Source organism: Saccostrea cucullata, unplaced genomic scaffold, assembly GCF_032062105.1.
Source record: "Saccostrea cucullata isolate Sc308-1 unplaced genomic scaffold, CSIRO_AGI_Scuc_v1 ctg333, whole genome shotgun sequence".
NCBI lineage: Eukaryota > Metazoa > Mollusca > Bivalvia > Ostreida > Ostreidae > Saccostrea > Saccostrea cuccullata.
In genome coordinates this window covers 54,555-80,033 of record NW_026930396.1, presented here as the reverse complement: position 1 = coordinate 80,033, position 25,479 = coordinate 54,555, and the positions used below count along the sequence as shown (strand labels likewise).

Sequence of the window (25,479 nt, the reverse complement as noted above, 5' to 3'; positions counted from 1 at the left end):
AGCATCTCTTGAATTAATTTGAAAAATGTTAGCATAAAAATCTATGAATATATCACCAACAAGTTTCAAGAATAACAAAAATGGCATAAGAACATGTACGGTGTTATTATATTAAGTATGAATTACTGTTTAACTTGTATAAGTAAGCTTCACAATAGTTTTATCGAGTATATTCAAAACAATTTCTCTATAATAGACTTATTTAGGATTATCCTATTTTATATTCTAATGATTATAGGGAGATAACAATATGTATTCAAGCTTAAACTATATTTGAACACTAAAGACATTGCATGAATTTTAAAAAAAACAAAGACTGGATCGGGTGACATGCAGGGATAAACCTCACCATCCTTATCGACAAGTCACAACTGCCGGGTACTCATTTTCATATGATCAGGTAAATCACTGTGTAAATAATGGTCTAACAATTGGTATGGGGGAAAAATCAGTCGGCATTTTACCATAATGATAGATTGCATTTGCTGATGAAGTCATTGTATCGACCACAGAACTTGTAAAATGATGACCATAGAAATCGTTGCAATGCAAAATATGATAACAACGCAAAATGGAATACACAGGGGTTATTTCTTTTTCGTTATTACATTTTGAGTCGAATCAACTAGGAAAATCATGCGGCTAATAAGAATATATTGCTACATACGTAAAGGAAGTGTACGAGTTGAAGTCACATATATAATTAAATTTTGTTGTTAGGTTACTAATTAAGTTTGCCTTTGCATCAGTTTTTAGAGTATTCGACTTCTTGAAACTACGGTTTAGATATCGAATTTGAACACTGCAAATTAAGATATTTACAAACAATTTTATGAAACATAAATATTAACAGTCTCTTTTAAATTCATGATTTCGTAAATTCAATGGTTTTATGGACGATACAATGACCTTGTCAGCAAATACAATTTATAATTAAGTCAAAATGCTGACAGATTTTTCATATTCAATGTAAACCATTTTACACTCAATTGTCGAGGAATGTTCCCGTTATTTCCCGATCATGACAAGGAGCACATGGCAGGTGTGACCGGTTGGCAGGGGAAGCTCACTGCTCCATGGCACCTGATCCCTACTCTGATGTTTTGGAGGTCCGTGTTTGCTCTGCTCCTATTTTGTATGTTTAATGGACTTTAATACAGTTCATTATATCCATATATTTTATACACATCCCGTATCTTAAGATCTTATTGTGGTATGATTCAATTAAACAGATTGGATCAATGAACTTCTCAATTAAACGTCAGCTAAACCATTTTCGATATTTATTCCAATCATTTAGCTTTGTTTTTCGATTAAATCCTCAGCATTATTTTCCAATCTGCTAGAGATATTTTGATTCCAATACATGTATTATCTTTCTGAAATAATCACTAGGTTTTATTATTTCCGAAAATTCAATGAAATATTTTCACTTTGGTTAAGGGTAAAGAAGGACACGTCATATTACTTAGTTTTAAAAAAGTATTTATATATATTTTTAAGCATTTTCTTCAATTATCCATCTTACACAAAATATTAAAAGATTTAACTTTCTTGTCACATAAAATAGTTATGAAATAATTAAGATTGATCCACTCCTCTGTTCACAAGGTGAATCGAGGCACAGAAATTAACTACTAGCAATATGCATGTAATCTTACACAAAGAGCTTGCTAAACGGAGCGCGACAGGGTAACTGCATAGCAAGCAGGTTGGTTATTTTTTTATTTAAAAAATCATTTTTTTAATATTTATGTGAATTGTATCTGGAAAAAATGAAATTTAATAGTGTAAAACCGAATTATAAATAATTTGATTTGAATATAACAATTTTTAATTATCTTTCTTGACAACTGCTAAGACAAGAATTTTCAAAAACATTGTGTAAATTTTCAACCGGAGATTAATATTAGGGTTTTTCTCTACATACTGACTAACAATCAACTTTTCTGAAGCATGATAAATATTCATTTATCTTTTTAAAGCATTATTTACATGTGTAGCTTTGGCTCAAAATAGTTTGGTCGACTTATGCAGTAATTACTCAAATTCATCGAAATTGGTAAGAAATCAATTAAGCACATTTTATTGCAATAGTTTTATACGCAATTATAATTTTTAGATAAGGGATGAAGCATTGTTTTCTGTTAAATTGCCATACTTTAAAAGAATAAATTTTGTCAAGGAACAATTCGATCATTCTACTTTCGTTTTTATGATATACAGTTTTGCACAAATGCATGTTAGTACCCAAGGTAATATTGATCTTTCTGCAGATTTAAACTGGGGTAATATGGATTGTTTTGAAATTCAAAACCTTACATAACAGGTGTATATGACAGCAGTTGGTAGGAAAATTAAGAACAAGTCTGTGCATGTCAAAGACAGTACATTTTTATGCATTTTATGAATGTTCTATTAAATGAAAAAAAATTAACTTACATGTATTCCCTTTTTTTTTTTTTTAATCATAATTTTGATGTTCTTAGGGACCAGATTTCTACAAAAAAAAAACAAAAAATAGTGAAAAAAGCAAAAAAAAGTTCAAAAATCTTTTCGAGATTGAAAAATATTGTTTTAACAATATACACTTAAATGGATATTGACAAGAAATAATATTTATGCCTCCTCTTTCCCTACCTACACATCAAATTAGACAAACTCACATGTATGTTGAAAAAAGTTTATTGATCAAAATATGATAACATTCTGATCAAATCAAATAATAAACTTGAACAAACTTTTTAAAATACAGTTCCAGTATAACAAAATGGATTTCAAAATGTTGACATGCAAATTACAGTTTCCTTACAGAAAAATGGATTAAACATTGTAAAATTGTGAATACAGTTCCATTATATCAAAATGTATGCTACAATGTAAATTTGCAAATGCAGTTACGGTATCTGAAAGGAGGGATTTGTCAATGTAAAGGAACATAAGTAATCAGCAAACATATCACACATGAAATCTAAAAAGTAGAATAATACTAAATTTACAAGAAAGGCAATATCTGCTCGATATGTACAAAACTGCATGACATAATGAATATCTATAAAGCATGTATCCAACAACTATAGGATAAGTGTATTTACACAAAAATCGACTAGTGGCAGCAGGTGGGGTTAAGAACCCACCAGTTGAGAGGATTTGTACGTCGCAACTACCCCACCAAGGCCACAGCATACACATCATGACCCAGTAGTGCAATTAAGAAGGTTTTACAGCTAAGGCTTAATAGCAAAAGTGATTAGAAACTAGAGCCGAGCTCGTTGCAAAGCAACGAGTAGGTCTTCCGTCCTGTTTGACCGGAAGTAGCTTTCATTTTTCACAAAATAAGAAATAAGAAATAACGCCCAAAAATGCTTTGAATCCTCTAAAGCTATGTTAATTAATGCAAAAATAAGTCATTTTTTGCTACTTCCGGTTTGACCGGAAGTGACGACGACGCACGGAAAATTAATTTTTAAGCTCCCAGAGACATATATTACCCAAAAACTTGTCAAAAACGGCAAAAATACGCGTTTCCCGACTACTTCCGGTTTGGCCGACGAGTTTGCAATCCCCGTGAGAGAAAGTGATATATTTTGGAAGACCTGCTGAATTGTGTTTATACATTTTAAAACAAACAGTAGCTTTAGTAACAACTCCTCTTTCTTTTGTAAAGCTAACATTCGACAGCTGAACAACTTCAGTTGTATCTGATGATGAGCAAATTAATTCTCCTATTCGGGCAAAGGCTGAAAAGGCAAAAAGAAAACTAGCCTTTAAGTTCAGCTTTCATTCCTTGAATTAAACACCAGTCTGACAACATTGAGCTTGTTTTTTGTCAAATAACGCAAGACATGTTTGTTCCAAAAATATGTCATTTATTATGAAATGACAACATATAATATAATACATAAAACTGAATAAAAAAGACTGGGAGACAATGTAACCTTAAAACGCAATTCCTGAGAAAAATTATAAAACAATTATGCAATAACAATTAGTCTCCCAGTATGTGACTATTACATAACATATTATATAATTTGGCAAAATAGGTGGCCTCCAAAATAGGGCCTTATACATATGAATTGGCTCAAAATTCCATTATTTGGCATACATAGGATATGATGAACAATATAATATACATATAAAAAGAATTATTTACAATGAAAACAGAGACATATGAGCTTGAGGTGGCCTAATGTACAGTTAAAGTCTGTTTGGGGATGGAGGTGGGTAATCCAAAAAATATTTCAGCAAATGTTTGGCCGTCTTGTCTTTACAATAGCAGTAGATATAATGATGCTAGTTCTATTATCTCAAAAGGATAAAATTACCGGGGGGTCCCCACGGGTTTACAGATAAAGAGGCACAAAGTGGGGAAATACTAATTAACGTATAATACATGAAACTTAACTTAAAATAATTTTACTAGCATAAAATATCATTGTACAGTTTTTGATCATATTTATCCGACAGTGCCTGGGGAACACAATCAAGAATCTGATTCAAAATTTGATGGGTAATGGGTAATCGGATGTCAAAGGTATTTCCTAACCTATATGCTCCTGCAACAAGTTTTTGAATAAAAAATGTTTGGACGGGATCTGAAAGTCCCATTATTTTGTGCAAATAACTTATAGCTGATAAATAAGTAGAGATTGTTTTAGGGGAAAAGGATTGTGTAAACAAATAAGATACAAATAACGCCATATTAGTCATACTAGTTGGTATATTACTTGAAAATTAATGCTGTAACTGGCACAGAACGAATTCAAAACGGTCCATGCTCTTCTATATGTAGCTTGTGTGGAAGGTTCTAAAGCTGCCACTGTAAGGTCTGTAATGTTTTCCAAAAGTTTTCTGGTTTCAGTTCCTCCGGTATGTCTGTTGGGTGTTTTTGAGCATATGGTGCCAAGCGGTGAAATTCTGTGACCTGTAACTGAGAGAGACTATCTGCTAAAAAATTCTTTTTTCCTGGAATATGCTTAGCTCTGAAAACTATGTTGTGTTTTAAGCATTGTAACACCATGAACCTAACCATTTGCATTACATATACCTCCCAACTCGTCTGCTTATTTATTACTGCCACTAAAGCTTCATTGTCAGTAAAATATAAAATTGAATGATTGGCCCACGACTTTCCCCAAATCGCTATAGATAATATAATGGAGTAAAATTCTAATGTCATGATGTTAATATCTCTCCAACGTTCCGGAAAACTTCCGAAAAAATACTGAGTATAATAAACGCCTGCAAAACCTTTTGATTGCGCTGCATCGGTATACAGACGTAGCTAGAAATAAACTTTTCATCTAAAAACATAGTTTTCCCATTATAAGTATTTAAGAAAGTCAACCAAAGTGCCATATCGTCCTTACATTCCTTGCTTATTTTTAAAAATTCCTGATTTTCTGAAACTTGCATTGTAAGGTTAATAAACCGCCTTAAAAAAGCTCGGCCCGGCAAAATGACAGAGCACGCAAAGTTAAGTACCCCTATCAAGGATTGCATTTCTTTCAGTGAACATTTATTCTTGTGTTAATATTGGGACAACAAATGCTGGCATTTTTCAACCTTGTCTGTAGGCAATCGTGTTTCTCTTAGCCTAACGTCAATTGTAATACCTACAAATTCAATAACTTGAGTGGGAAATACAGTCTTATCTGCTGCTAATGGAATTCCTATATCTTAACAAATATCCAAAAATTGCTTAAAGAGCCATAGCGCATTTGATAGTCACTTTCGCCTACTCTAGTAGTGATTTTTTAAATACATTATTTAACCAAAATTTTGTCACACAATGTTAGTTTATACATGCCTTAAAGCAACTCACACAAGAATAATACTCAATTATTAATACTTCCCTCTTATAATAGTTATAAAACATCGTTCAGTTTATATGGAGAATATAGTAAATACTAAGGTACTCCCCTAAACAATGACAAACTGTAGGAAAAGACCACCCTTAACCAGAAAAACAACTTCTGAATAATTTTATTTGGATATGACTGCACTTCATTACGTTTAGATAATTTTGGTTAAAGGTGGTCTTCGTATTGAAAATGTTGAAAATATGCATTTAATTTTTCTTCTAAAATTATTTCTAAATTCAACAATCTGTCTTAATTTTATCTATTTGATTACTAAGACTTTGTGGCGTAGTGGTATGATTGCTGGATTGAAGACATAATGATCGTGAGTTCGAGTCTCACAGTGATTGTTATTTAACTTCGATTTTATTTTTTTTCTCTGTGTGCATTTTCCTTTGTTTTCTTTTTTATTTTATAATACATACATGTATAAATGATTTTTAAAAGAGATATATAATAAAACATTACACATTGAAAGTATCTTGGGGAAAAACAGTCTTAAACTATTTTAATGACTCAAAGTCATAGCTGCTAGCCTGTTTTTTTTTTAATTTTCAAACAATCTTGTTCAGAATAAGTATTGGAAAAGTAAAATTACTGTCATGCAACAAACTTGCAACTATGAAAATATAACACTGGTTCACAAATGATTACATACATGCAGGGACCTATATACTAGTATAAAGGTCCCTGATACATGTAGTTTGATTTTGCATTGAAAGGGTACATGTATCTATAAATAGAAACAGGTGATTTCCTTTTAAATACTTGAGTAGGCCGAGTCGTCGGTAAGGCAGCTATGGCTCTTTGTTTAATGCTAAGGGTTTTGATTTCTCAATGAAAAGAAAATCGTCTAAAATGTTAACTACATGTGTGATACCTAGTTAGATGCGAGCAATCCATTCAATAGTTGTACTGAACTCTTCAAAAATTTTGTAGCTTGTTCTACATCCCATTGGAATACATTTGTCATAGTAATAAGAGGATTTTACCCTTACTTTGGACTTTCAGTAGGCGTGACTTTCTCGGCGCTACGTAATAGCGAATACTAGTAGATTCTCATTGGTTACGAAATTAATAACATCAGGAACTTAAAATTGTTGTTGATAAAGATGAGACGACTTATGCCCCACCTCTGTGCCGTGAGAGAACTTTTAATTGGCTATTTACTACACCAGTTGACATTCGGCCGCATTTCTATCATATGTATATTTCAACAGTGATGGGAAGCTGTGTAAATTTCAGAAGCTAATTAGGTAACGTCGAGAATGCCACGCCTTACTGAAAGTCCAAACTCAGCGTGTAATGGTAATATTTACCCTCCCAATAAAAACCCAAGAGTTCACAGTCTTCTGGCCTAACCGGTAATATCCTAAAAGCTGATCTGATATCAGTTTTACAACAAAAAGCTGTATCACCAATATCTTTGACGCCTAAAATGGCATCATTTATCCCTGCATATTGCACTGATGCAGCTGCATCAGAAATACCTGCATTAACGGAACCAACTTTTTTATCGGGAAAAGACAAATGATGGATCATTCTAAACTAATTAGGTGTTTTCTTTGGTACCATTCCTAAAGGAGAGATTTTAATAGATTGAAAAGGAAGGTCAGAGAAAGAACCTTCAATGCGACCTGCTTGCAGTTTTTTAAGATCTTATCAGTAACTACATCTTTCTTTTCTATTGCGGATTTAAGATTTAGACTAAATTGATATTCTCTTTTTCCTTCATATTCAAGATCGAAACCTTCAATAAAACCCTGAAGTAAGTATTGCAATTTCCCTTGGTCATACCCGGATAAGTAATAACCTAATTTTTCAACATTAATAGGTGTGGGTAGAAAATGGCACCGTTTACTTTTTGTCATAAGCTTGGGGCTGACTGCCTTTGGCTGAAGCTGACTTACTAATGAAATTTGATCTGTCTTTTTTGCCTTTCCAGCATTGGGTTTTAGGATGGGGCTTGAAACAACTTGCGCATATGTGCGGGTACTTGCAGTTTGTTGTACAGGGTTTCCCTTCATTGAATTTAAAACAGAATTTTTGAAAGGACTGATTTCGAAATGTAGAGGAAGTAACTGTTCAGCCCCCCAATTTTTTCATTAAAGCTCTACTGTATAGCACTTGGTCTACTTGACGCCAAGAGATAGATGAATCTGCTTGCCTAGCTTTGCGAAATGTTACATAGTGATACCAATCACCCCAATCTTTCTGAATTGGTCGAATTAGATCCATATATATGGCCAAATCCTCAGGCAGGTCACTGTTGTTTTTCTTATTTTGCCGAAGCACTGAAGCAAAGATACTAAATGCATCTGTCCAAGATGCTATTGTCAGGTACTTTTTCTTTTTTCCCGAAGTTAGCCCAACCCTTCCATTGTTTTTAACAGATAGATGGAAATCGAAGGACTCTAAATCTGAAGGAGGGTCAAGAAGATCAGCCATATCAACAAATTCATTAGCATTTATTTTTTCTCTCAATTTGCCATTAATCTTTGAAAACAGTGGCCTGCCCAAGGGTTTGTACTGAACATTAGTACCATCTGGCATAATACTATTAGTACCATTTGCAAACAGAATTGCTGGGAGTTGGACCGACGCAGTCTCACTTTCTGTCTGTCTGTTGCTGGTAGTGTTGTTTGAATCTGAAGTAGCCTGAGATGGTGCTAATTCCTCAGCATCCTGAGCCGGTGCTGTCCCAATCGGGTTACCGCTGCTGTAATTGTGTTTCTACCATTGAGGCTGAAGCCGATTCATTGTTTGTCTCTGACACTTCTGTTTTTTGGGTTGTCTACTCCTAGTACTGGCACCGTTTGTCTTTTGTTTTTTAGGTCCGATCCTGTAATTTTTGTGGGCTGTAAAGGATATATATGAATATTGTGTTCAATGAACACAGCTAATCGAGAAAATCATCCTGCTGAATGCTTAACATCAAAGTACATGATGATTTTTTAAAAATCTATTATTTATAGATAAGCAATATGTATACCAAATTACATGGTACAAAAAATTTCTTGATTGCCATCTTAGCCAAACTCACTGTTTGATGGAATTGCAATAACAAATACTGTGTATTTTTATGGACCAAAATACATGGCAACCACTTTTTTTAAATAACATAAGTGGAGGTAATACAGTCAAAGTACATGATACCTGATGACTTGCACTTTTATGCTTAAAAAACACTACCACATTACAGAGCAGAACTTAAGAATTTCGAAACAATACAGACTGTACCTCTTGTTAGATTGATGCCACAAAGGGGACGCTACCTTTTAACCAATCAAATTGCGCCAAAGGAGACTGCATGGTTAAGGGGCGCCCCATAGAGAAAAATTACATGTACTAGCCTATTAAAAGTTTAGTATTTCATGAAATAAAACATATCTAAAACATATCAGTACATTCGTCTGTATAAAATCATTTATACATATAAATTGCATTTAAATAAATTGATCTTTGAGGTTTCGTTATTTTGTTATAGTTCTACATGTAAAATTTACATATATTTAGATGCCGTAATGTCTTTATATCTATGATTGGTTAAGACTTTATCTATAGATATTTATCTATAGATAATGAAACAAACTCAAAACAGATTTACTGATATCCCATTTCAAATGATACAAGAAAAATACAGAAGGTTATTGTCAAGAATTCCGAATTCGTGAGACAAAATAACATTATTAGTCTTATTCTTTCTAACAGAATAAAATTTTCAGATGTATCCAATACCCAGTTACAAATTCATGTCAAAAGTAAAGTACTTACAATAATAGTTAGAAAATTACATGGCGGTTTATGTATATATTTTTTCATGAAACCGAATGATTTAATTCTTCAACAAACAAGCTGTATTTTAGAAGCTCAAAATGAACTGTATTTTTGCAACAACAAAAAATTATCTTCAATAATTATTCTAAACATGAAATGAAAAGATGTTTAACTCACGTTTAAGAATTAAACCACCATACAAAATAGCATTTGTTTTGGGATACCACCTTTGAATGGTTTTGATCACATTTAATGAAAAATGTAATTAGCATTGAGCATATTTTATTGTAGTGTTCTCAACAACAAAAAAATGAATTTTCAATTTAAATTAGTATAGAAAAAATAGTTATACAATTTTTCTAGAGAATAGTAGTAAAATATATATAATGGAAGTGGGCATAAAATCCTTAGACTATGTTGCCCTCCCCCTACATGAAAAGTTTAATTTGACTTGTGTTACACAATTTTAGAACTAAATTCGGTCAACTCACAACATGAAATATAAAATAGTTGCTAACATACTGTTGCAGTACAGAAGTACATGTACAATGTATCATTAAAATCTGCTGAATATATGAATGAACAGTGAAGAAAGATACATGTATTCATTTTCAGCAACACTTTGTAGAGTATTTGTAAGTAAATAATTAAATACCGTAAATCTGGAAATTTTTACTTCGATTTTATTTTGCGAATCTGGGTCAAAATGTACGTTTCAAAATTTTGCGAATGACCACTACTTTGTTTACATTTTCTTACTGTTGAATTATTTTTAAGAAAAATATTTTTGCGAATGATATGATCTCGCAAATTTGCTAAAAATTTATCTACAGCAAAAATTTCCAGATTTACGGTATGGTTTTCAACAATATGACCTTTATCAAATCTCAAAAACTAATCAAAATATTTTTCCCTGGCCTCAGTATATTTTGTATAAAGTACCTACAATGTTAAATATTGAATTTTCAAACTATTTCTTAGACCATTATTTACGCACTGAATTCTCGACGGATTTTTCCGTACTTCCTAATCATGACAAGGTGCATACGGTGGGTGTAACTGGTCGGCAGAGGATGCTCATTCCTCCGTATCACCTGATCCCATGTCAGATGTTTTAAAGATCCGAGTTTGCTTTCTCCCAATTTGAATTGTATGATGGACTTTTGAGCTCGAATACTGTTTGTTATCTTTAAATATTTTATGCACTTATTTTTATGTTTTAAAAAATGGTATATTAAATAAAAACTGAAGAAATCTATCAGAATACGCACTTTTCCTAAATTTGACTGATTTAATTAACTGATTTATAAACATTAAACGTGGTTTAGTATCAATGCATTTAAAAGAGTCTTTCACAGAAAATTTCATTTGATAGCACACAATAAGCTGCAATTTTCTCTCATACCGTTTATCATCAGTCCTATACCCCATTCATACGACGAAAATTTACTTATGTGTGCAAATTTACATATAAGTAAATCTACACACATAAGTAAAAGTTAATTTGCTATGCGTTCAGACGAGATTTATGTCCTGTTAGTAAATCCTCACGTTTTCATATAAACTAAGGAGATGGACAAAATTGTTATTTTTTTTTTTATAGAGAAAGGGTATTTCCTTACTGTTTGAGTATAAGACTAACTTTTAAGACTAACTTTTAAATCTTCCTCAAAGAAACTAGGGGGGGGGGGTCCGTTCAACTGATTTTTGAGTACAACTTAATTAATGACTTTAAGGAGAAAGAATGGTATAAGAATTTACACACAAAGAAGGAAAACTTATTAAAATTATCAAAATGAGCTGCAAGATTGACATGGGAAAGTTTCATTGCAAATTTGTAATCAACTATTTCAATGATAGAAAAATATAACATTTATAAACTACAGTTGTTCATATTTGCGATGGAAGAACTTTTTTAAGCTTTAATTGAAGAAAAATGACATTATTGTCGTCCTGTGCATTATTGATTTCTTATATAATGCTATATAATATAATCGATTGTACATAAGCATTTTTTTTGAAACAATTTAAAAATGTTATTTTGGTTTAATTATAAGGGTTTAAATTATATACAAATTAATAATAATAACACATTTTAATAGCAAAATAGTTTTCTCAAAAATACAGCTCATATTGCTTTATTGTTGGAAAATGTTTTGGCTTCCGTTCCAAATTTTGTAGAAGAGATTGTGTAAAGAAAAAGGTGACTTGCCATCTACTAGTTGATGTCTTCGACAGAAAAAAGACCAATTAAAAATATTTTTGCCGTTGGGAAATCTACAGTACATCAATTGTGCGAAGCCATTTTAAAATATTTGCTTGAATATTATATAAAAAGTATGTATTTTCCAGTAGAATCATGTGATCGATCTCAAAAATCTTTGAACAATACAAATATGTTAAAAGGAAATTAACACAAACCCCTGGACATGATGAGATTAGGTGCCAAGGAGGTTATTTACGAATGCTTATTTTCTACTTTATTGAAATTCCTGTAACATTAACTTATATATGAGTAGCTTGCTTGAATTAAAAACAGAGAAGGGTAGAAGAAAGTCATCAAGAGCTGAACGGTAATGGGGCCCGAGCGATTGATAGAATGAATGTTCCTATCATAGCTCCGGAGCATTCCCAAGAAGAGAACTTGAATAGAAAGGACACTACTTATTGATCCTACAGGGTACTTGTTTGCGACCACAGCTATATTTTTAGAGACATACGAGGGTTGATCCAAAAGTTCGTGGAATTTCTTTCTAAAATTTTATCGTGATTCGATGAAAGCAAACAAAAGGCATATTCATAATATAGAGTTATAATCCAACAATATTGGAAAATTTCACTATTTTCCAATTACCAATGAGGTCACAAGCGCTTTCTGAATATGGATAGTTGTGAAACCCGGGAAAGACTTCGACGTAACGTCAAGTTAGATATGTCACGTCACGTTATAGATGCAACTCGCCCTAATGTCCAATTTGAATTCGTAATTCTACAAAATGTTGTCTTTTTCTCCATTTTTCTCCATTTTTTCCTCAAAAAAGCCTTAGTATCCTCTCGCACCAACTTATTTTCATTTTTCACTCATATTTCAAATTACTACCCATCTTTCCATATGATGTTTCAATTTCAGTAGCAATGTCAAGAACTGTGTACGGCAGCCGACAACGTCCATTAACGCTTGTAGTTTGTTTAGGGGGATCTGCACTTAAAACAGAGCCTTAAAAATGCGACCACACATTTAATCAACGTCCATGGCAGTTCTGTTTTCTTAAATTTCTTATGCCACCGAAAGACAAGTAACTAAATGTATTTTTTCCCAAGCCTTTTTCAATAATATACGCGTTTTAGATAAAGTGATCCCGGATTTTTCACAAAACGTATGACTTGACCGAAATTTGACGTTGTCTAACAATTTAAAGATGAACAAAAAATAATCAACTAATAAACTAAATATCCAGTAAAATCAGTAAAACTGTCACACAAAGGTTCATAAAAGATCAAGCAATCGTAATAATGTCATAATTTTCGTTTTATATACCACATAGGCCGGTTTAAATCTCATTTCACGTATTAAGAATTAAATGAAAATAAACACGTTAATGTCTCCCCTGCATCTCCAAATAACCATTTCTATGGCAACTGCGATAGAGTTACTATCAAAGATATTTAAACTGTTTTTCAATTCAAAATTTTCATCAAGTGTCTACATTTTAATTTGTAATTTTCAACCAATTCCACTTAAAAATAAATAAAATATGAAAAAATTCCACGAACTTTTGGATCAACCCTCGTAAACATAGGTTTGCCAGAATGGGTGCAAGATGCTCTCGTTTTTGCAAATTCGAAAATTTATCTCGGAGGGGATAATGGCTCCTTGTTTAATAGTTTTGTTTCTAGCTACCAAGTCGCCCGTGTGGCGCAGTGGTTTGAGCGTCTGCTATAGAGTCGCGAAGTAAGGAGTTGCTCCTTACGTCGCGGGTTCGAATCCCATTGTTGGATGTGGAGACCGATCCTTCCGATGAGACCGTATATAAACCGAGGTTCCGTGTTGCAGTAGTTGCTGGCCAGCATGAAAAAGATCCCTCCCTGCTCAATGGCTCTGATTGCCGAGTATAGGACAAAATTTGCAGCTATCCACCGGTTAGTGATGAGGGAAAAATTCTCGAGAGGGACGGTAAACAATAAACAATCAATCAATCAATCTAGCCACCATGTTTACGGACTGATATTTTACACGCCAATGCATACACAACCGAAACAACACTTAAAATGGATATTTATGCAATAAACAAAACAAAATACATACATAAGTAATTTTGCTGCGTGTTCATACGACACAATTTACACACATGAACTAATAATTTGCTACAAAGTGTATGCAAAAGTTAATTTGCACCTAGTCCTGACCAGGTGTAAATTTACTCAGCTGTGCAGAATTTACATATGAGTATATCAGTTCATACGACAAAAATTGCACATGTGAGTAAATTTACTCATGTGTAAAATATACTGAGGTATGCAAATCCTGTCGTATGAATGGGGTACTAGATTCATTTTATTATACCTTGTCCAAAAAAAGTTATAAAAATAAAGTTAAAAAAACTAATTAAAAAAATACACATGTTCTGTGTAATCATAAACAATAACATACGTTTGATATCTGCTAGGTTAACTTTTTTGAGAGGCAAAATTGAAGGCTGCTTTTTAAAAGACATTTCTAAGCACAATGAAAAACAATCTCAACTCTGAATAAATCAAACTCATCACGGACCTCAAATAGCCAAATAACACAAAACAGAACAAAAAATGTCTTTCCTACGGTCAATGAACAAATCTGGTTGCAATAAAACTCCCAACAGATTTAGAACTTTAAACATTTTAAAGTGTTCCTCTCCATAATAAAACGCAGAAAACCTGCATGCTTAACTTGTAATTCAAAATTGTTTAAGGCATTTTCTCATGACTGCATGTATGAGATCATTACATCGTGTTTACAAACTACTTCGTGCTTACAAAATAGGAACAATAGGTTGGTATTCCTCGTTACCGTGCCCTTCAAATATTTTGAAGGAAAAACAATTTTCAAAACTATGTCAGTTTTGAATATTTAATTGTAGTTTTAACACTCTCAACAACCTCAATTTGAATTATCTTACCTGTACAGAATTCCAAACAAAAGGAATCCAGGATAGGGAGTAATCCTCAAGTCGAAGATTCGAATTCATGCAGGACAAGAAAACTGATCCGTTGTAGATGAGATTGTGTAATCCAAGGTCCCATGTCGCAGTAGGCGTTTGCATAAAAAGATTCCTCAATGTCAAAGGCTTTAGGTGTCGAGTACAGATATACTTTTTCAGCCCTCTCAGGGAAGTGATGGCATCTCAATATTAGTGAAATATTCGCGAATTAACGTTAAACAAGCAAACAATCAATCAATCAATCGAAAAAGACATTCCGGAATAAAATCTACTACCGCCGGTGTAACGACGAAAAATGACCCCCGTAGAATATTGACCGGGGGTCATTTTTATAAGTAGAAATTTGACCCCCTGGTCAATATTCTACGTAGAAAAATGACCCACTTTTCCGTAGAAATTATGGCCTTGGGGTCGTTTTTCTCCGTGTGCATTGTAGAAAAATGATCCCGTAGAATAATGACCCCTTGTCATTTTCAGATGCAAAAACACTCGTTTTTGTAGGAATATTCTTGTTATGCGAATGAATACGGGTAATTTTAAGCTGCCTTATGCTTTGAAGTGTTAATTTCTGAAAGCTTTTAAGCTTACATAACGAAATCAAAGCTATACAATACCTAACATTAATAATACAAACCGTTTTATCCCATTAAAGAAAAACAATATCTATTAAAATGTTCTAAGGCTATTAGAGCAAAGATACGCACATTCAGAGAATCGTTTATTACATTTTATGCAGTAAGTTTCCACAGTTGTCAATTTAATCTTTAAAAAAGGTCATTTTCTCGCTGGTGTCTGAAAAAAAAAGTTTAAAAACTTTCCATAATTAATTAATTATAAATCTCTTTGATTTTACCCTGAATAAATAAATTTGCAAAACCCAAAATTAAGTTTTATTTTTCAAAAGTTTAACGTTTTTGATCCCTATACTTTTAAAACTGTAGCCCCATGACTTCGTTATTGTGTAAGGGATCATGTGACAAGACTATTAAAACTGGCGCGAAAAATGGCGCTAGCTTATAAAATTAGATCTTAAAAACAAAAATTCGTTTTCTATGATTGAAGTTTCAAGCTTCTCATAAAAAATAGGGATGAATTAATTTGTAAAAATAAGTACGAAATTAAGATTGCCTCTGACCTATGATACAAAGGAAATAAAAGTGGTTAGCTCAAAACCTGTAAAATGTCTTGTCGTTTGCTAGTGTCAACAAAACCATAGCAAAATGGGGGTTGAAACATAGAACATGATTAAACATGATTAAACTGAAAAAGTGGTGCTCGTTTATCCAAAAATTGGCACATGTAGTATTGCTTTCCCCGTTCTACATGTATTTATATGTGATGATTTTAAGAGTATTTTACCAATAGAAAAAAAAACAACAACAAATGTTGGATTATGAAAAAGTTGTTACTTTACATATCATACGGTTTACATACCATACGGGGTATATAGTTTTTTTTACCTGCCCGTCCGTCTGTCTGTTTGTTTATTTGTACTTGAACCTTGCCCATAACTTTAGACTAGATGGGACAATAACTTTCATATTTCAGTTGTATTTTTGTGACAGGACCTTTTTTATGTACAACCAATTTTGACCTTTTGACCATGACCTTGGAATTTGACACACTTTTACACAAATATTCCAGTAACTTTTGGACGGTTTGTGCCAGGACTTTACATGCTTTAGATATCGAAGTTACTTATATGCTAAGTTAGAGTCTATAAAATCTCAGAAGAAAGGCTATGTTACACTGTTGCAACCATTTGAGAGGTGTCTGTGGGCTAAAAAGTGTTGAAAAGGAAAGGTATTTTTTGAATTTATAGATATCTCTGAACGTTGAACTATTATTCACTCAGATGTAAATTTTTGCTAGTTTTAGAGGATTTTTAAAAATAAATATCATTATAAGAACGTTCTCGATGTGTATGTACGGCACGCCAAATTCACAAAAATGAGCTAAACCTAGTTTCACAATTGATAAACTAGGTTTTTCGACTGTAAACTATGTTTTACAAACCGTAAACTATAAGTAACGATTCGTTAAGTATATTTTTCATCTGTAAAACTATATTTAACGGTTGTTAAATATAGTTTACGAATGCTAATCTAAATCTATCTGTCTGTTATAAAACGTTAACTATAGATTTTGTTGATAAACATAGATACACGTCTGTATACTAAAATTTACAATCGTTAACTATAGTTAAGAGTTGTAAACCATAGTAAAGTTTACAAATCGTGAAACTGTATTTATCAGATAATCTATGTTTTGCGATCGCAAATGATTGTTTTTGGTGTTAAGTATAGTTTACGGTTGTGAAACATAGATTATCGCGTTAACTATGGTTTACAAACGTAAAATATAGATTAACGTTGTTAACTATAGTTTACAGTCCGTAAACTATAGTTTACAACCGAAAAACTTAGTTTATCGACTGTGAAACTATGTTTTGCTCATTTTTGTGAATTTGGCGTGCCATATGTATGGTATTTCCCGTTTTCCCTTTATACAGGAAAAAGTATAGTGCCTTATATAAGGTAGTTAAAAAGTATGTATTTTAAAGCAGAACGCATACAGATGTATATCTAAGTTGAAAGGTAAAAGCTAAGGGAGTTGAATTTATATCGTTAAATTACGTTTCTTTTCTGGCTTCTATGCAATGCTTTTTGATTTGTAAAAAGTTTATGGTTATCAGAAACATATTATGCCCTTTTCGGAACAAAACCTTTGAATGATAAAAAAAAAAATCACAAAAAATATAATCATAAATGTATGCTTCTCAATAAAGAAGGGATATGGAGATCACGACCAGTATTCAATATCAAAGTCCATTACACAATACAAAAGAGGAGCAGAGCAAACACGGACCTCCGAAACATCAGAGGTAGGATCAGGTACAATGGAGGAGTGAGCCTCCCCTACTGACCGTTCACACCCGCATTGTGCTCCTTGTCATGATCGGGAAATAATAAAAAAAAATCCGTCGTCAATTCAGTGTATAAATAATGGACTAATAATTAGTATGAAAAACGTCAGTCAGCATTTGACTCAATGATAAATTATATTTGCTGACAAGATCATTGTATCAGCCATAGATCTTACTAAGTAATGACTTTAAACGAGACTACTGATATTCTTGTTTCATCAACTTGCTTGTCAATAATTTACCTCGTTTTAGAAATTGTTAATACGTAGAGCATGTTCTTGTGTATCGAAAAAACTGAGATATAAATACTCAGTATGCAGGTGATGAAGGTATATTGCTGCATATGTAAGGGAAGTTGACGATAGAAAAGTTCAAGTCATCACGTTTATCATATAGCTTGGTTGTTAGATTACAATTAACGTCTTTTTTCGAGTAAAATATCAAAGTATGAAACAGAATCTTTGGTATATTTTATCTCTAGCATACCAGGATATATATCTTATCGACGTAGGAATGTAAATAACCACCGTTTATTGACAATACTTCGTCGATATATCTAAATGTCGATTTGAAGGCCACAGCAAGTCTTTTCTTCTTTCCATGCATAAGATTTTGCACAATTTTTGCTACAAATGAATACAAAATTAGGTCTGCTGATACGGAGCGCAATTGGCACCCATGGGAATTCCAATGGATTGTTGGAAGACCTGGTCTCAAAAAAAAAACCACGTAGATATTGTCAATCAGAAAATCAAGCATCTTTGATGTCAACTTCAGAGTACTAGTGTGTGCAATCAGAATGTGTTTTAACGAAATAATTTTGCAAATGACTAATGACCAGGTAAGTAAACTTTCGAGTTTAATTTTTATTGAAAAAGCAGCTGTTAATGATATCAATAAGCTTGAACTTTAATTTGTGGTGGGGAATGGTTGTGTGTAAACTTGAAAAGTCTTAAGTTTTTCAGCTGTTGATTTTGGAAAAATCTTAAGATTTCAAATTTTTGAGTATCCACATCTGATTCACACTACTTCTTGAATATATTGCTGCACAGTACTCTTGAAATTTTTCATTGGGATTCTGCTAGCCAAAATAAATCCATACCAGATACATTGATTGTGATGCTACATGTACTATTAAGATATGCAATCAAATATATGTTGGAAAGGATTTTAGTTCATAAAAAATTCCCCCTAATTGCATTTGAAAGTAGGAAAAAATAGCAGGAGACACAGATATTAGGTATTATAGTATAAAAAAAAGTAGGGGGTCAAATTTCTATGGGGGTCATTTTTCAACGTGTGTGAAGTCGTAGAATTACTGGTCTGGAATGTTTTTCTACAGTCGAAAAATGACCCTACTTGTCGTAGAATATTGACCGGGGGTCATTTTTCTACGTAGAAAAATGACCCCCAGGTCAATATTCTACGGGGGTCACTTTTCGTCGTTACACCGGCACCTGATTCCCCTCTGATGGTTTTTTAAGCGCTAACAAAACATATTGTTTAATTGAACTTTTGAGCAAAAGTATTATTGTTCATCTTCACAGTCAATCATCTTATGAAAAGTCATTTAAAATTTCTTTTTGAGATTTTCTTTCTTTGCGCCAGGTAATCTGAAGTAGACAGTAGAAGATGTGGATTTTCTGATTGACAATATCTATATGTAGTCTGAGGTTTTCATGACAAGGCTCTAAAACCGTATAATCTGAAAACAGACGTAAATCAAAATGTAGATTAAAAAATTCTAGTTTTTATATGCCCAGGTTCTCGGAGATTCAGGGGCATATAATTTTTGGTTTGCTCATATGTTGGTCTGCAGAAGCTTTAATCTTTGCTGTAATTTTTGAACGAATGGTGCTACGTGATTTCTTTGAGACAACAAAATTCTTTGGTTAGGCCTACCATCATTTTACCAGCTTCTATTGACTTATTTTTGTCTGGGTTTTTTTTTGTTTATTTCTCTTCGCAATTTCTCACCCAAGAATATTGAGACGCCACCTTATCGTTGGAGGACATGCTGAGGGACAGTCTGCTCCTTTCGGTATGGGATAGAACCCGTCTGAATCAACCCCTTGCGGAGTCACAAATTTTGGCTGACTTTTTTTCATACAAATAGTTAAGACTTTTTTCTTTGTACAAAATTTGTCTACACTATGTATCTTCTTCTAGATGGATACATAGGTCTTATGGTGGATGTCTTTTTTTTTATTTTTTAGCTTTAGTATGTCCGGTGGTTCATATTTGAATGGCCTGTTCTCGATTCGTTCTTTTGGCTGTTGTTTGTTCTACGTCACTTCGAGAATGTTTCACTCTTACTGAGATGTTACCCACTTGCCGTTGGAAGGCTGAATCCGCATTGTTTAAGGAATAAATAGGGCTAATTGTGGGATAGTAATTTTTTTTCCAAAATTCTGACTCATAAATAGAATGGAAAAGTCTGAATTATAGATTGATTAAGCAAATGCTGATGCCTCACTCCATTATATATTTCAAACATATGTACAGATGCTTCAGTTTCTGACTGATATTACTAGTATCTATATGTGGTTATTTTTTGGAGAAAAGGTCTTCCAATATTCTGTTGAAATTCCAATTTGTGCCAATTGCGCACCGTTATTACATGTATCAGACCTTATTTGTATTAATATAAAGCAGGATTTGTTCAAAATCTTTTACGTGAAAAAAAGAAATCATTTTCTGTTGCTTTTTTCTTAAAGATGGTCCTATCGTATTCATATGTATTCCAGTCAGTTATTTCATTGGTTATTTCTGTTCTTATGTAGATATGAAATATCCCAATGAGCTTGAAATAAAAGATACCAGAGAGTCTGACACATCTGTTTCATATTTGGATAATTATCTATCAAAAGACTTTAATGGTAATCTAACAACCAGGATTTGTGTTGAGCTGATGACTTTAACTTTTCAATCGTCAACTTCCCTTTGTTATGCATCAATATACCTTCATTACACACATATGGGGTTGATTCGATACGCGAATACATGCTCTACGTATGAAAAATTTCTAAAACAAAGTATGCTACTGAAAAACAAGAATATCACAAGTCGCGTTCAAAGCCCCCTGACCTTGTTAGCAAATAATATCTATCATTAGGTCAAATGCTGACTGAAGTTTTCATTTATTAATTCTTAGGCCATTCATTACACAGAATTGTCGACGGATTTTTTTTTTAGTTATTTGCCGTTCATAACAAGGAGCATACAGCGGATGTGACTGGTCGGCAGGGGATGCTCACTCCCTCATATCACCTGATCCCACGTCAGATGTTTTCGAGATCCGAATTTGCTTTTCCCCGATTTGAATTGTTTGATGGACTTTTGAGCTCGAATACAGTTTGTTATCTTCAAATATTTTATGTACTTATTATTTATGTTAAAAAATGCTATTTTATATTAAAACAGAAGAAATCTATCAGAATACGCACTTTTCCTATATTTAAGAATTAAAATATTTTATGTATTAATGTATTATTTTATATTTAAAAATCTCCAACGGAGTGGATTCTTCAACATAAATGATTTCACATTTCCATAGACATCTTAGAAGACACTCAGATCTTGGTGTTCAAATTTGTCCAGTGATATTGCTATCATAATTTTCATTTTGAAAATGTTTTTGGAAATTGAATGCTATGAATAGAAATAATAAAACACACCACTTTATAATCTTTAATTCTAATAAAGGTGTTTCTGAGAGTGATCTTTCATCAGGGGATAGCTTATTGCTGCGAGGCATCATACTTTCTCAGATCTTAAAATAATTGAAAGTGAAGTTTTATTCTTCCCAGGGGCGAATACCAGTGTTTGACAGAGTAACATTTATGAAAAGACTTCCCAAAGAGATTGATTTCTCCTAATCCGAATTAAATTTTTCTTGGACGAACCTCTATCGTTTGTTTTATTTACAGTTCTTAATGAGAGAAGTCATAAAATAACAAATTGAGAAAGTCTATATGCAAGATCTTTAATAATAATAATAATTTATTTATTCATAGATCAAATTTACCTTCTACACGGAATTTTCCGAGCAATCCAAGGAGTAAGCCATGAATCATCATCATTCCCTTCTGAGTGTTTCTTTGTGCTTATTCCTTGATATCGTGGTTCACGGATACTGGAAAAGTCCAGAAGACGGTCCAACATGCAAGGTAACCACCTGCAGAGAAACTGATCCTGTTTGCGAGTGTTCCCTAACAATAGAACACCGACTGACTATGATGACATTGAAAAATCCTATAATGGTTGTGCCTTCCAGTGGCAGGATTCGGAGATATAATGAAAGTTCGTATCTCCCTGATTCAGTCGTTGATGACGTTATTACGACAGATGGCTATCAGTCCCGGCTTGTCATCGCTATTAACGATAGGTTTCCAGGACCAACCATAGAAGCGTTTGAAGGTCAAACAATGATAATTCATGTAAGAAATCTAATGCACACTGATACAACAACTGTACACTGGCATGGTATGCATCAACGAGGCACTCCGCATTCAGATGGCGTTGCCTTCATAAGTCAATGTCCAATTTTGCCAGGACAAACGTTTACTTATAATTTCAAAGCCAGTCCTCACGGGAGCAGTTTCTACCATGCTCATATTGGAGATCAGCGTAGTATGGGATTATATGGAGCATTGATTATTTATCCCAGACACAAATTTTATCCTCAACCACAAATTGGCTTCACGGTTCTCATACAGGACTGGAACCACAATGATGAACCGGAAACATTATACCAGCGCATGCTTAATGGCGTGTACAAGTTTAATGGTATGACACCAACATTAGTAAGTCCCACTCAGTCGGTAGACGGTGCTAATTTCAGTCGATTTCATTTTCATTCTGGACTCATTAATGGTAAAGGGAGGTTCTGGTCACGAGCACAAAATAGCAATAGCCTGCAACATAATGGTGCCCCGCTTGAAGTCTTCAAGGTCAATCCACTGCAAATGTACAGATTCCGTGTAATAAGTGCTGCTACCCTTTATCCTTTCCGTGTTTTTGTTCAAGATCATCCAGAACTTACAGTGGTAGCATCTGACGGTTTTGAAATTGTCAGAGGAACTGGGAAAGAAAGTCAACCAATCGTTGTTGAATCATTCATTATCCATCCTGGGGAGAGATATGATTTTTTCCTGTACACAGGAAAGGCCGTAAAGTCATATCTTTTGGTGGCAGAGAGCATCGAAGTAATACCTAACAACATTTTTGAATATCATGCTGCAGAAGCAATTATTCAATACGAAGGCTCATCAACTTCCTATATTACGTCAAGAGCAAGTAATCAAGGTTACTGCACCAGTAAGAAACCGTGTATAACATTCAATTGTCCCTACAAATACTACCCATCCAATCAAAACAGACAATGCCTCAGTTATGATGAAGCAAACAGTAATGAACCAAACTCGACTAATGACGAAGTAGCTACTGTTTCGGAGACATTGTTTTTCAACTTTGCTTTTCCTGGCGAGCCGGGAAATACCCCCGGATCAGTTAATGGACATGCGTTTGTATCTCCTCTGGCACCAATACTCACAGAGCCAAGTAATAATCTGCGAACTGTCTGCGATACCTCACTTTGTCGATTTGATTCTATTTGTACCTGCACATATTCCGTGAATCTTGAATTTGGAAAAGTGTATCAATTTGTTCTTACAAACATTGGCAGTGGGCGCGGATGGTCCCATCCAGTTCATCTTCATGGTCATTATTTCTTTGTCTATAAAATGGGATTTGGTGAATACAATGAAAATACGGCCAAATTTATATCTGAAACAGATGACATCGAATGCCAGAGATCTAACACAACTAATTATTGCAATTCTGCTAAATGGCGAAATGAAACATGGAACACTTACATCCCTGGCTCTAAAACCAGCTATCCCCCAGAGAAGGACACAATAATAATTCCGACAGGTGGATACGTGGTTATTCGATTTAAAGCGAATAACCCTGGCGCCTGGTTCTTCCACTGTCACATTGATCTTCATAACACCAATGGCATGGGAATGGTTCTACTCGAGTCGCCTTCCAGGTATCCTCAAGCTCCCGTTGGGTTCCAAAAGTGTGGGGACTACAGTCAAAATGGAAATACATCCAACGGATCACGCTATTTGATAAGTAAATATAATTATTTTAGTATTTGACAATTATCTTATTGGGCAAAAGTTCGAAAAAGAATTATTAATACTAAGTAATATCCACAGAGTTTGTTAGAAGATGGTGCAAGTTATAATCTTTCAATTTTGTTTTATTTTCTTTCGTTGCTCTATAGCTTATTTATTTTCGAAGAACAATAATAGGTGTACTATTCGGGGGCGTTGATGGTGGATTATCATATGGAGAATGACAAAGCAGTAAATTCGCTGTTTATTTTTCAGATGAACTGTTCCTGTTGTTTGCTATGCTTGGTGGTTTTTGGTGCAAGATGCTGATCCAGACCAGCGGATAAAAATTAAACAAGTGTCTGATCTTAAACCTTTTTAAAAAACTACATGTATGTCAAATAATATATTTGTTTTTGATTACTCAATAGTTTTATGTCGTATGATTATGGGTTTTTATTTTTGAAGAATATTTTTTTAAAAAGTTTCAATTTCATTATTTGCTATATAATTATAGTTTTCATTGTTGAATATTTTGTAGATATGGACAATTAAAATTTTCTTTTAAAAATTTATCTACTATAAAAATATATTCTTTCAATGTTGAATATATTTTTGTAGAGTTTTGACGAATATTTTCAATAAAAAATAATATTAATTAAAAACGGGGTTTCTTATCCTAATTATGTACGTATATTTCCATCGTCGGAAACCCACGGGTGATCTCGTCTTTACTTATACTTGATAAGTATAGACGAGATCACCCGTGGGTTTCCGACGATGGTATATTTCAAGCAAAGGTAAAATCATGTTTACAATAAAGACTGTAAAGATAGGCGAACATTCTGAATAAAATGCTTATAGTGCGTCGTAAAAGGATAAAAATCAACCAACTCCGAAGCATTCTGAATCTCGTCAATATGCAAAAACCTAACAAACTTCAAAGTTTTCTCATCAACAATGTCTCGTATACAAAAATCTCACAAAGATTGATATTGTTTGTCTGTGAAATAGCATACTCAATCTAAAGAGGAAAATGATCATCTTCTCGTAGTCAAGTTTTTTTTATTTACATAAAAATGGGTCTCCATTTTTTTAAATTATTTTTTGTTTTGAAATATGTGCAAAATACACATTTTGAGTAGCATGGAACAAAGACCCATTTTACCTTAAAACGTAGACTTTGATGTAGGTCTTTGCTCAAAAATACACTTTTATTATATAGTTTTGTGACACAATATTCGCATCTTTCGGAGAAAAAATATCCATTTAGTCAAGAGTCATATGAAAAACATGATTCAAATGCCACTATTGTTCAGGACTTGTCTTCAAGGAAAATGATACTCTGGATCTTCTTTTCTAGGGTTCGAATCTCACATTATTTTATAAAGAAAGAATAATTTTTTCCGAGAAAATTTTTCCTCAGAAAAAGCTTTATTTACCATGATTTCAATAATGTGAATTTTACTCTAAATTTACAATTTGAATAAGGTATCTTTTAATATATCTGAAACTGTTGGCTTCCTGTACCCCTTGTTCTCCTATTTCCTAAATCTTATTCAGTGGCGGATCCAGAAATTTCGTAACGGGAAGGG

The 25,479-nt window shown here is 33.2% G+C and overlaps 1 protein-coding gene across 3 annotated transcripts; it reads left to right on the top strand.

Moving 5' to 3' along the window:
• Positions 1-1,645: 1,645 nt before the first annotated feature.
• LOC134228419 (uncharacterized) lies at positions 1,646-24,445 on the top strand. 3 transcript variants are annotated; one of them, XM_062710069.1, is made up of 4 exons: positions 1,690-1,711; positions 2,004-2,062; positions 21,779-23,900; positions 24,161-24,445. In XM_062710069.1, the coding sequence occupies exons 3-4, from the start codon at positions 21,830-21,832 to the stop codon at positions 24,229-24,231; spliced, it is 2,142 nt and encodes a 713-aa protein (XP_062566053.1). In that variant the 5' UTR covers positions 1,690-1,711; positions 2,004-2,062; positions 21,779-21,829; the 3' UTR covers positions 24,232-24,445. The 3 variants fall into 3 exon arrangements, with proteins under 3 accessions (XP_062566056.1, XP_062566053.1, XP_062566055.1); XM_062710072.1 differs by lacking the exon at positions 2,004-2,062 and having other exon boundaries at positions 1,646-1,711; XM_062710071.1 differs by lacking the exons at positions 1,690-1,711; positions 2,004-2,062 and adding an exon at positions 2,532-2,668.
• The last annotated feature ends 1,034 nt before the right edge of the window (positions 24,446-25,479 follow it).

Coding starts and splice junctions, on each gene's coding strand:
- LOC134228419 (XM_062710072.1), top strand. CDS start 21,830: ATGAATCATCATCATTCCCTTCTGAGTGTTTCTTTGTGCTTATTCCTT. Junction 23,901..24,160: donor CGGATCACGCTATTTGATAA/GTAAATATAATT, acceptor TTTATTTTTCAG/ATGAACTGTTCCTGTTGTTT.